General features: G+C 37.5%; 2 protein-coding genes across 3 annotated transcripts in view; one reads left to right on the forward strand and one right to left on the reverse strand.

Annotated features, from left to right (window-relative positions):
• Positions 1 to 12,964, reverse strand: part of LOC126759629 (uncharacterized) — a 135,554-nt gene that overhangs the window by 90,625 nt on the left and 31,965 nt on the right. The window contains exon 2 of the mRNA XM_050474550.1: positions 7,349 to 7,364. Coding sequence (XP_050330507.1) covers positions 7,349 to 7,364 — 16 coding nt within the window. The remainder of the gene's footprint in view (positions 1 to 7,348; positions 7,365 to 12,964) is intronic.
• Positions 685 to 5,928, forward strand: LOC126759632 (uncharacterized). 2 transcript variants are annotated; one of them, XM_050474566.1, is made up of 9 exons: positions 685 to 1,604; positions 1,668 to 2,158; positions 2,252 to 2,349; positions 2,408 to 2,530; positions 2,612 to 3,049; positions 3,122 to 3,704; positions 3,770 to 3,913; positions 3,985 to 4,186; positions 4,252 to 5,928. In XM_050474566.1, the coding sequence occupies exons 1-9, from the start codon at positions 1,005 to 1,007 to the stop codon at positions 4,870 to 4,872; spliced, it is 3,300 nt and encodes a 1,099-aa protein (XP_050330523.1). In that variant the 5' UTR covers positions 685 to 1,004; the 3' UTR covers positions 4,873 to 5,928. The 2 variants fall into 2 exon arrangements, with proteins under 2 accessions (XP_050330523.1, XP_050330524.1); XM_050474567.1 differs by lacking the exon at positions 2,408 to 2,530.

A 12,964-nucleotide genomic window follows, 5' to 3' on the forward strand; every position in this document is an offset into this window, starting at 1 on the left:
GTAGTTAATATATAATGTAAAGAAAATTAATTTTGTTGTATTTTTTCAATAAATTTTATAAAATAGCGCATTGACTATATAAAGTTGGAAGTTTAAATACTCAAAAAAATAATTAATTATCAAGAGCTAATTATAACTGATTTGAGAAAGTTCCAAAACCATCTTCGCAAAAAATTTTATGCTTTTTTAAGATTTTTGTTCAATTAGCGGAATTTACTACGATGAAGCTTTTATAAAAATAAGAATTTTATGCACAAAGAAAATAATTGAAACTGTATTGATCTCTCTAAAAAGTTTTGTAACATTTTCTTAAAAACATAAAATATAATAACAAATTTCATCATCATTAAAGTTGTCAGCAAATATTTATATTTTTTTAGCTGAAAGTATCCCATGAGAGCCGTTTCGCAGGGTTGCTTAATTATTTACGGAAAATTTTACATGTGGCAACCCACTAATAAATAACCCAGAAAAATTTATAAAAATATTTTTAATTATTTTCATTTTATTACTTAAAAGAAATTGAAAAAAATACCAAAGCTGGAAAATAATTAAATTGAAGATTAAATGCAAAATTTTACAAATATGCAATTGCTAGACAGAGAAACAAAAATTACCTAAGTGGCAACAAACGCGAAACAAGCAGTACTGCCAATAGTAAAAAGCCGAATTCCATGTGTCACTTTTCACAATTTTTGCGAACAGCAGCGGCTTTTTTTCTCAAGCGTAAAGAGAAATTTTCGTATTGAAACGCAGAAAAATTCTATATTAATTAAACTAGTGTGTGCGCTATTAAAATAGAAAAAGTTTTTGTATTGCATTTAATTATTAGCGAGCAAATAATTTCTGTAGTCGCTTGAACGCTTATAATACTATGTATGCATCAATACTAAAAGCGTGAGCATCGAAAACGAGAAAAAAATTGTCTTGTCGGGGTGAACCACTGTAAATGGCTAGAGAGATTCCGAGTTCCAATACGGCGCATTCCATTCGCGTTCACATTGATGATGTACATTGAACATACACCTTTGGAAGATAATCTGCAATTTTTTGTGAAGAATCACATTCCCGCCAGTGACGCCAACTCAATACTGGCGCATGTACGCGGCGTTGACGAAACTACTGCAACACAACTGCAAACGCAGACGCAAGCCAACGTTGCCTACTCCGGTTATACCGGACGCTTAAACGTGCTCAAAATTAGTGAAGCTCCAGGAAGCAAAGTTCTAAACATTGCAGGACAACACGAACAAAATATTTATTTAGCTGGAAATAAAGTGTCACCGCCAGGTGTCACCAACCGTAACGCTGTATCACCAAAACTTAACGGCATCGGTAAGACAGCATACGAAGAAGAGGAAGGGGAAGAGAATGAAAAATATGAATTAATTGATATTGTTGATGAACAAGAAGAAACGGTCGATACACAAAAACATAATAAACAACAAAGTCTGGAATCTGAAGTGAGAGGCGCTGAAACGGAGCACACACCTGCGACAAATGAAATTATTATACAAATAGAAGACGAAGAAGATAACTACGAATACTGTGTACAGCCTGTAGCCAAACAGCGCAAATATAGTGAAACTAAACAACCAAATAAAGTAAATTTTTAGTGCTGTATATTAAATGTGGATTTTAAATATAAATTTTGTTTATAATTACAGGTTTTTGGTCAACGCAGACAGCCACCTTACGAACCATCGCAAGCTCGTAAGCGACCTTTTCGTCCAGTACCGGCAGCAATTCCTATCACAACTTGGCAACACGAGTTAGAATTACCGCCATTAGAACTCATACCACCGCAACCGCGCCGCCAACGAGTTTTGAATGGTAATTTACCACCAATTCAACTACAGCGCAGTGATAGCACCGGAAGTGTTACCAGTAGTTATTATTTGACTGAGGACGACTTCGAATACGCCGGACAAAGTTACGCAAACGGTTATCGTGAGCGATCGCAAGCCGAAGAAGAGGCTGAGGAAATAATAGCAGAGACAGCAGAAGACTACGAGGAACACTACACGCGGCCGGAACTTACACCGGTACAGCACAACAACTCACAGATGGGTATCGATATATTCAACAGACTACGACGTTTGTTGAACTTAAACACCAATTCTACAGACAACACCCAAGAGGAGCAATCACGAAAAAGGTATAAATGACACTAAATACTTGTGGAGTATGCATAATAAATAAATTCGGAAATGTCTTACTTATTTCTTTGATTTTGAAATTTTTCTTTTAGATCTGGGAACTATTCAGCTGATGCCAATCCACACCCAATAAAATATAAAAAAGTAAATAATCGTTTTCCTAAAATTATCACTCACAGATTGGATGATGGTAAGTGTTAAAATTATTTCTCATCACGTTCAATACTTGAATCTCCTGTCGTTTGCAGCCGATTTTGAAGTGATTTCTACTTTTCCGCAACACGAGAAGCAAATGTTGTCATGCAAATTGCCGAGCAGTGCTTCCAAAAATACAGTAGATATGACACAACGCAAATCATTACACTCCATTGGTTAGTTAATCATAATCGGCATGCAAACTCGAACGGGAGAGCCTTGTTTATAAAAATAATATTTTCAATTATCTCTTGCAGAAAAACCCAAATACCGCAAGTCTATGTTTACCGCGCCTACAGTTACACACCGTTTGATAAAGAATACTTCATACGCCGATGTGGAGTTTTCCGATGATGATGAACCGCAATTGATAAAAGGTTTTGGCATCGGTATAGCAAGCGGGCCGAACTCAAGCGATATGCGCGCACGTAAAAAAGTACCACATACGTACAATGTGCCGATTCTGTGCGAAAGTGATGGCGCTCGAACAGCGGTGTCAAAACCGCCACCACCACTCATTGAGCCGCGCACGGGTAGCATCCTAGCGACGTCACTGATGCCGGAGATCGATTTGACAAAGCGCAAAACCATGTCTTACTCGGATGTTTTGCGACAGAACCTACAAATGCCCGGTAGTGGTGGGCATGTGCTGGGCAGACGCTCCGCTAGTTCGGTCTCCTCCTCTGGCGCGACATGTAAGTGTTACAACATTTGATTTTTTACATGTATGAAGATTTGTTGAGTGACATTTTTGTTATTTACTAAAGCTGCATCCAATGGTGGACTGAACATTTTGGGTAACATACGCTCCAATATGTGGTCGACCAATGCGCGTTCCATACTCACGCAAGAAAAAGAAACCGAAGAACACGTCAAGTATCAGCAACTTTTAGAGCAGGTTGTGCCCTGTATATATGGCGCTTCCGAAGCTGCAAATGTGCGTACATTAGCAAAGCCAGCATTCAGTTTCGATGCGCCACAAAGACGACGCAGTACATTGCAAGACACTAGCAACAACCAGAAGCCAATAACTAATCAGCGACAGTCACTGACACTGCAAGATAGCTATGCGCGCGCTTTGAAACGGCCACCACTCTCGTCCACCATTAACCTGGAAGATGATGATGATGACGAAGATGAGGAGAACAATGCGGATGTCACCTTTGTGGGTGTGCAGCAGCGCCGTCCTGTGCGTAATGGTCTGTCAACAGTAATTATCGACGATGACGATGAGATCAGTGAGATAATCGACTTGGATGATGATGAGCAACAAGTGGTGTCGGCATGCACAAAACTAAATGAACAAAATGCGAGTGGCACAAAGGATAAGAAGAAAAGTGCATTGCGGCTGTAAGTAAACTAACTGCATATGTGCGTAGCAAAAATCAATTAAATATATTTTTTCTACTGCATAGGCCCTACGTTGAACCGGTAAATACGTTGCAAGAACGTTTCAACACATCACCGCATTTGAAAGCCAATTGGTTGGAGGCACTGCATACAAAATGGACTGAAAAGAAGAAGAGCCGCCTGCAAGAGGTCAACGAAACCGTCAATGTGTAAGTGCTAAGCGCGCATATAGCTTTCCAAATGCTTATACTACTGTTTTTGATTATCTTTCTTAAACTAGTGTGGAGAAGCTAACAGCCGAACGGCGCGCAGCCGAGTTCGAAATGCATGAACGTCTGCGCAAAATACAAATAGTCGATCCTGATTTGCTAGTGATCGATGACTTCCCAGAACCAGAGGTTGAGGAGGAACCTGAATTTATCGAATTAACACCCGAACACCAAGCCCGCATAAAAGCAGCTGTTATAGGTTCATCTGATCAGGTATGTTGGCTTAAACTACTTGGAGCGTAGCAATATCATTGAGAGTAATATTTTATTTTTCGTAGCTTCTGGTCTCCAAATTCAACTTGAACATTTGCCGTCGCGATATACACACATTGATGGGCCAAAACTGGCTAAACGACGAGGTTATCAACTTCTACATGAACCTGCTCACCGAACGCGGTGAAACCAAGCATGATTCGCACGGTTTACCCACGGTCTATGCCATGAATACATTCTTTGTGCCGCGCCTACTTTCAGCCGGCCACAGTGGCGTGAAGCGTTGGACGCGTAAAGTGGATATATTCTCCAAAGATGTAATACCAGTGCCGGTGCATGTCGGCGGTGTGCACTGGTGTATGGCCATTATTCACCTGAAGAATCGCACCATTAAATACTACGATTCCATGGGCACACCAAATCCGAGCGTGTTAAAAGCACTCGAACAATATCTGAAGGATGAATCGTTGGATAAGCGAAAGCAACCGTTCGACACGAGCCAATTTGAAATTGAATCGGTGCGTGATGTGCCGCGTCAAATGAACGGCAGCGATTGTGGTGTATTCAGTTGCATGTTTGCCGAGTATATAACACGAAATCGGGAGATAACCTTCTCGCAACAGCATATGCAATATTTCCGTCACAAAATGATATTGGAAATTGTCAGTGGCGAATTGTTGCAGTAACGCGATAATAAAGCCGGAGTGTCAAAAAATTATATCAGCTGAGAATTTAACCAGAAAAACAACATAATAAGGTGTGTGTGTGTTGGTGACACGCGAAGAAAGGCAAAAAGGCATACAAGATATTTTAAAACTTCGCGCGTGCAATTTGCAACGAATGCATATGTCAAGGCGACTTGCAAGCAACAACAAATTCATGCTGGCTGTTGGCACTACCTACAGATGCAGTATATATATATATAAAACTTAGTTGAAGTGAACGCATTGGCGCATATACATAAATAAATTTTCATTTGAGACAACAGCAAACGCTATAGATCGCGTTCGACTACAACAACAAAACTACTACTAATTTATTGCTACTACGCATCAATTGCTGTCGGTTTTTGGTGTTTCTTTTCTTTCTTTCAGTTTAAACCAAGATTTAATAATGCAGTTTACATTAAATTGATAATTTCGCGCAATAATTGCACCTACTTACTCTACTATTAATGCTATTAGTATCTTAATTACAAAAAAAAAAAAAACACTAAAAAAAAAAAAGATTTTGCAAATACAAAATTCGATATAAATATATGATGTAATAATGTTCTATTTAAGTTTCTGTGGTAACATTTGTATTTTTTAATATTTGAATATGTTATTTATGTATTGCGCGTGCAATTTCTGGTTTGCTATAAACGCAATCGCCGTGTAAATTTGCTATAAAAAACGTGCAAGTCTTTGGTAGCGTGGCAAAATTCAGAAAACGCAAGAAGTGTGCAGAGAAAGCACAAACGCTTTTAATTTCTTAAATTATTTCATTATAAAGCAGAGAGCAAAAGGCGCTTGGGTTCTATAAAAACGAAAACAAAATAAAAAAGGAACAAAAAAGCAACGGAATAGTTATAATTTCAAATGGCAAGCAACCTACTACATAATTATTAATTTATCTGTCTAATATAAGCCGTCTACAGTTATAAGGTAGCATTTCTGAATTACTTACATACATACGTATAGTTTTAAAGAATAATTTGTATGTCACTGATTTAAAGAATAAATACTATAGAAAAAAGATAACATTTTGTTGGTTTATTGCAATCGTTTTTGCGTAAAAAATCGATATTAATCGTGTTGCTCTACTTGCAAACTGTTTGCACTGCAACTTGTTCGAGAAATTGGTTTGAAGCTGTGCTTATTGACAGGTTTGATGCAACGTGTTTGACAACAGCATGTTTGAGAGTGCAGTGGGAACTGGATAATGTGCCTATTGTATGCTAGATGGTATGTAATCGTTTTTGTAGTGAGAGAAAATAACCTGCAGATATTTTTGGAAAATGCTTTTGAGTTGGCAGTCCTAGAATGGATAAAAATTTCAGCCTATTCTGGTTAGTTTGACTTAACTTCAGAAAGACATGACCAATTGATGATAAAATATTGGTAGTTTGCCAAAAGTACCAGACATAAAAAGAATTAGTACAAAATCGATGCCCTTCGTATGAAGTTTGGCAGAAAAGTTAATTATATCTGATGCATTTTGATCTGAAGATTCCTACGATAGAAAGAGAAATGTTGGGTTTTCAAATTATGCTACGGAATTATTAAAATGAGTTTAGGACTCCAATTATTCAGGAGGTATTCCACATACCTAATCCGAACTTTTGGAATCAGGAATATACCCGTTTTTTAAAAACAAAATCCAAAATTGTCACTGAGACATCTTATCCTTCAGATTGATATTTTTCTATTTCTAAATTTAAATATTCGCTCCTAAGAAAGCCAAAACAATCAACTTAGGTTCTCAGGAATTAAAAAAAAAATAGCGTGATCGAGAGAGATAGATGGAGAGAAAACAGCTTCGAAGTTCTATAAACCTTCTGAGTTTCGAATTTCGTTGGGTTGAGTAGGTAAAAAGCAGACAAAAACACCACAAATTCTTTCAGAATAGAGAAGCAATCCTTGTAGAGACGACTAAAGAACGCTATATCACGGAGAGCCACTAATATCAGGGTTTGGATGCACTAAAATAGAACATTATTCTATACAATTTTGAGGAAATGAGTCCTATACACAAATTAAGAGGGAACGTCTCCGAAAAAACTGCTGAGCCGACAATACATCATATTATTCGAAAGTTTCCTGAACATTAGCTTTGTATAAACTTCCAGACATCTGTGATTCAAGCCTTAAATACAATGCTTCAGCACAAAAACAATAATCGGAAACTGAACACCTCAAATAATAAGAATATGAGAAAGAGAAAAGAGGCTGAATGAACTACGCAGGGAGAGGTTTTAAGAAGAAAAAATATATAATACATACAGTTGACTTCCCTAATTCAAATCACCATAATCCACAAAAAAAAAACTGCGAGTTAGAGAGGCTTCGAGTTATGGCAGGAAATTTATATGCAATTTGAATTCTATTACCAATTCAAGAGTTGGAGTTATAGAGAACTTCGAGTTGAAGAAGCTCAAATATTTAGCAAAGTAAGACTTACCCAAATAGTTCGAGATCTGCAAGAAAAACATTTAAAATTAAATTAGTATTGATTTAATACATGAAATTTAGCAAATAAATGTTATAAATAATTAAATAATAATATATGGAAGGCCAATCTGATAAAAAGCAATAAGGCTAAAATGAAATAAAATAGAAATATTAGAAGTAAATTAATAATTTTTTTTTTAATATCTCCTGTCATCAAACAAACAGTCGTCGCACTAGCGACTTGGCTCTCACGTCACTGTTGACAGTCATAATTTTGAAGTTGTAGATAGTTTCGTATATTTGGGAACCAGCATAAACACCACCAACAATGTCTGCCTAGAAATCCAACGCAGGATAACTCTTGCCAACAGGTGCTACTTCGGACTGGGTAGGCAATTGAAAAGTAAAGTCCTCTTTCGACGAACAAAAGCTAAACTCTATAAGTCTCTCATAATTCCCGTCCTGCTATATGGTGCAGAGGCTTGGACGATGACAACAACCGTTGAGTCGACGTTACGAGTTCTCGAGAGAAAGGTTCTGCGAAAGATTTATGGTCCTTTGCGCGTTCGCCACGGCGAATATCGCATTCGATGGAACGATGAGCTGTACGAGTTATATGACGACATTGACATAATTTAGTGAATTAAAAGACAGCGGCTACGCTGGCTAGGTCATGTCGTCCGGATGGACGAAAACACTCCAGCTCTGAAAGTATTCGACGCAGTACCCGCGGGGGGAAGCAGAGAGAGAGGAAGACCTTCACTCCGTCGGAAGGACCAAGTGGAGAAGGACCTGGCTTCGCTTGGAATATCCAATTGGCGCCACGCAGCGAAAAGAAGAAACGACTGGCGCGCTGTTGTTAACTCGGCTATAATCGCTTAAGCGGTGTCTACGCCAGTAAAGAAGAAGAAGAAATTAATAATAACGGAAGATAGTGTTTTTGTGAAATTTTTATATTTTAAATGATAGCATAAATCTTAGCAGTCTATAGTTGCTAATTGATATCAGATAAGGTTAAACATTTTGTGTTGACATACATACATATATGTATGTATATATCTTTACTTCCTGAGCCGCCGGAAAGAAAAAGCCTAATTGGTTTAAATACCCTTGAAAAATTCCTAAAAGTCAAGAGCTGTTTATTATTAATTTAAATTTGCCGCATTCCAGCAGTCTATTCTATGGATAGGATCAGATTAAGAAAGCAAAGTGTGCTTAGCTACCAAATCTTATCTTGTTTATATCGTGGAGCCACTAGAGTTCGAAGGCTTTCTATGTAGATACATAGAGTATATCTATGAAAAAACACGCTTAACAGCTTTGGAACAATTGTTCCCGAGTTATAGCAATTTGAAGTTTTGAAGGTTTGGAAAAAATTAATAAAAGTTCATTCGTTAATGGAAATAAATTTTTTTGGTAAAAAGTACCCTGTTGAAACGAAAAAGAGAGCTTGATGAGTTTTAAAGGGACTTACCACTTATGAACATATCGTTCATGAAAGTTTCGTTAAAACCGTAAAAACGGACCTTTTTCAAAAATTTTTTCTCATATATTGATAGTCGAAAAAGTCGTTTCGTTTTATAGCAATAGATGTCGCAGCAGTCGTATATCTCCAGTGCTACTAATCACATTGTGTTATATCATATAATGTTGGAAAGGTGAGATTTTAAGCTTAATTTAACCAAAAAAATTAAATTTGGGGAAGTTGAAAAAAGTTGCAGCTGTTCAAAAATGAGTGAATATTATGAAGAAATTCGCTATATTTTGAAATATTTATATAAAAAAGGGAAGAATGCCACGCAAGTCACCATTGAAGTTTGTGAAGTTTACGGAGACAATCAATATCGTATAGCCCAACAATGGTTCGCTCGCTTACGTTGTGGAAATTTCGAAATGTCGATTCACACTGATGGAATAATGTCTCTAGCGGAAAAATGGTAAAAATACGAAAAGACTTTCGACTACCCAATTTGTCACAAACACACACTATTAACAAAGAAATTGTGAAATTTTGAAAACAAAAAAAAATATTTTAAACTCGACCAATGTGACGCCATTGCCTGTGATCACTCGAAAAAAAATGCGCCCGCGTTGGCAGGATATCTCCTTACAGGATCATTTAAAGTGAAAAAATACATGTTTTCGTTGAACCTTTAGTTAGAACTTGGACAAAGGAAAAAAACTAAAAATTGGATTTTTGGCAGATATTTCTACAATTCAAATGTAATCGAAAAAAAGTTCTACGTCCAAGTCTTTAAGAATTGCATCTCAAAGACCTGTGTAAAATTTCATGAAGATCAGTTGAGTAGTTCTCGAGAAATCTTGCCAACCGACTTCAAAAACGCAGTTTCGAGAAAAACGCGTTTACAGACGGCGCACTTAGCCTAGCTAGCCTCGAGCGCACAAGTTCTCAAGGCTGTATCTCCGAAACTATTACTCGGATCAACTTGAAAGTTTAGAAGAATATTCTAGAGATGTTGTAGAATTTAATAAGACAATAAAACAAAATTCGATTTTTTGAAACGCGTAAACTCATGTAACCGCTTAAGGTTCTTTTAATGCTTCAACCCAGCATCATATTGGTGCTGTACACTTGTCGGCCTAGGTTTTAAATTTCCATACCATCTGTCTTGCATGTGATTATATGTACAGCCCGTTCTTTAATAAATGCTCTAGTTGATTTATCTTGGTTGAACCTCTTTCATCAAGCTTCTACTCTAATTTTTTATACACTCCAGTGGAGAATACTATCTTTTAGACCATATGCTCTAAAAAGCCGATTTATTTGATCAGTCGTACGCAAAATGCCTGTTGTGGCTGAATGCTGAATGACCCAAGATATTTGCTGGCGTTGAGCTTTCAAACAAAAATATGAGTGTGTTTTTTAAAAATTGTTGGTATAAGTTTTGTACCTGCTTCCTACATCAAAAAACGAATGAAATGCAAACAAGTTCTAAACTGAACATGAAAAATGTTAGTTTGATTATATACTGCGATGTTTTTGTTGTCATATAGTACATACATACATATGTAAATATACAGAAATGTATATAAATGTATTTGGAGAATTTCTGCTTAGAAGCTTGTTAATTGCGAAAAGACAACACCGAGCAAATGCCTGACTAATGACGGCATCATTGTCTGCCTTCGCAGTATTTCTCGTACATTTGGCGGTAAATCTTGCGAAACAAGAGTCAAAAGCGTTAAGAGACAACGGCGCTTGTTTATTTTGTATACTACTACTCATATAATATACTATAAATATATGTACATAAATATATATGTATATGTATGCATATGCGTGTTTGGGTATGTGTGTTAGTGTGTATTCGCATCTCAATTTAGTTGATAGTTTTGGAACAGAATGTATTACCTTATGAATACTTATGTACATATGCATGCACATACATACAGACGCATACATACATATATACACACTTGCTGACAAGCGTTTATGTGCCTGACTGCTCGCCTTGATTTACTTAAACACAATATAAAAAGCGTCTTTATGACCGACTAAACGAAAGTAAAATTCACAATACACACACACACATACAAATGTATGTATATTCGTCGAGAGAACTGAATTTGTATGTATTTGTTCATCAAAATTTTGATCGATCTTTGCGCTCTAAAAATTGTAGGCGGACGAGTGAACGCACCTACACGTAAATTAGAACTAGAATATAATATTTCCATTCATGCTATCTGGAAATTTATGGGTGTATATTATACCCTTAACAGGGTATTAGGTTAAGATAGGTTAATATGGTAGTACCAATAAGCCACGCAGAGACCTTTGCGATACCAGATGGAGTTCAGTTGCTAAGTCCAAGAGGAAGAGTCATCCTTAGGATGCCTGCACTTGACAGTATTCTGCAGACTCTGTGGCCTCTTTATAGATATCCCTTCCAGTATAAACACCGTGGAGACTCACAAGAGATGCTCCATTGTATCCCTGTTGCCCTGTACTAGACACTTCTTGCCGTCTTCTCGATCTGTCAGCCCCAGCGGGCGTCTGCCGCCACCAGACAGTGACCAGTTAGTATTCCCATCATGTTCCTACAGTCTCTTCTATTGAGTGACAATAGGAATTGTGTACTTCCGATCTTCCGTTTTGCACATGACTCTTGCAGTTTTGCACCCATGTGGCTCGTTTCATCTGGTTTTTCTTTACCCTGCTTCTGTCGAGATCGTCGTGTAGACAATGCATAGGTTTCCCAATGTTGATCACGTTGTCGGATGTTAGCCGTACACGATTCTTGGCAATCTCGTCTAGTATTTCATTTGCATTTGTGGCCTGACACCCAGTAGAAGTGAAGTTGCTTACTTCTGGCAACGCTTTTCACTGCTGCCCTGCTTCTCAAGACATTTCTGGCCGATAAGCGATACGAGGTTACTGCCTCGTTTGCTTTTTGGCTGTCTAAGTAAATGTTGACTCTAGAATTGCCTGCAGGTGCATTAGAGGCCAGCTCCGCGGCTTTCGCAAAAGCAAAGACCTCAGTTTGAAATATACCCCAGTGGTCCGGCAACTTTAAAGGTTGCTTTATGCCAAACTGCATATATTCCCAAACTACATATATTCCCGCACCCACTCCATTGTCCACTTTCGAGCCATCCGTATAGCTGTTTAGAATGTTGCGCGTAGCTACATAACTTTACGCTAGTCATCTTTTTCTATGTTTACTTTAAACCTTCTTTCCCAGCTGAAAAGTGGGTCATATAGTCGGTGTTTGCCCAACCGCCTTTACCCACGATCTATGCCCGAAGGTTCTATATGCGAGTTGAGAGAGAATTGTGTCCCATTTATAGAAAGGAACCTCAACAGAGAAATTTTCTGCTTTCCTGTGAAAAAACGCAGACCCTTTTCCAACGGGTTCAACCCCAGACCCGCTTGCGATGCCGAGTTCTGGACCGTATTGACAATGGTGTTCATAATACTGCTAATGGTCTGTAGACACCAACTCTTTATTAAGATGGCAATGTCGTCCGCATATACCACTACATTAGGGGCTTCATAACAACCAGAATAAAATGTCAGGTACCCTAAAAATATATATGTATGTATATACATAAATAATCAGAGAGACGAGCTTAGTCGATTTGGCCATGTTCTTATCTCCGAGCGTCTGTCTGATCGATAAAAATCAAGTCCTTGTATGGAAAACTTTTATATTTGTCAAGATATCTTTACGAAATTTGGCAAGAATAATTTTTCAAGGCAACGATACAATCTCCGAACTAATTTTTTAGAACGCATCACTAGATCATATAGCTGTCATACGATTTGAACGATCAAAATCAACTTTTTGCATAGAAATTTTTTATATGTGAAGGATATTATTAGTTTCGGTGCAACCGAAGTTAACCTTTTTTCTTGTTCCTAGAATTACTTGCAATTTTACTGTGTGCATGTGTGAGTATTTGCTCTAGTTTAAAAAAGCTCTATTGATCGACGGCAGAGCACAACTAACGCGGTTTGATTGTTCTCTCTCCGTCAATATTAAAGATATATCTTTGATCTCGAATACATACATACATATATACTAACAAGTATTAGCGTCTTTATTTTGCTCAACTATAATCGCCGACGAGATCACTCATACGCCTGAAAAGTGTTTTTGTT

This window comes from Bactrocera neohumeralis, chromosome 5 (assembly GCF_024586455.1).
Source record: "Bactrocera neohumeralis isolate Rockhampton chromosome 5, APGP_CSIRO_Bneo_wtdbg2-racon-allhic-juicebox.fasta_v2, whole genome shotgun sequence".
Lineage (NCBI taxonomy): Eukaryota > Metazoa > Arthropoda > Insecta > Diptera > Tephritidae > Bactrocera > Bactrocera neohumeralis.

Bases quoted from the DNA above. Each gene is read 5' to 3' on its own strand.
- LOC126759632 (XM_050474566.1), top strand. From the start codon at position 1,005: ATGATGTACATTGAACATACACCTTTGGAAGATAATCTGCAATTTTTT. The intron at 3,705-3,769 runs GTAAGTAAACTA...TCTACTGCATAG, and splicing joins AAGAAAAGTGCATTGCGGCT to GCCCTACGTTGAACCGGTAA. The intron at 4,187-4,251 runs GTATGTTGGCTT...TATTTTTCGTAG, and splicing joins TTATAGGTTCATCTGATCAG to CTTCTGGTCTCCAAATTCAA.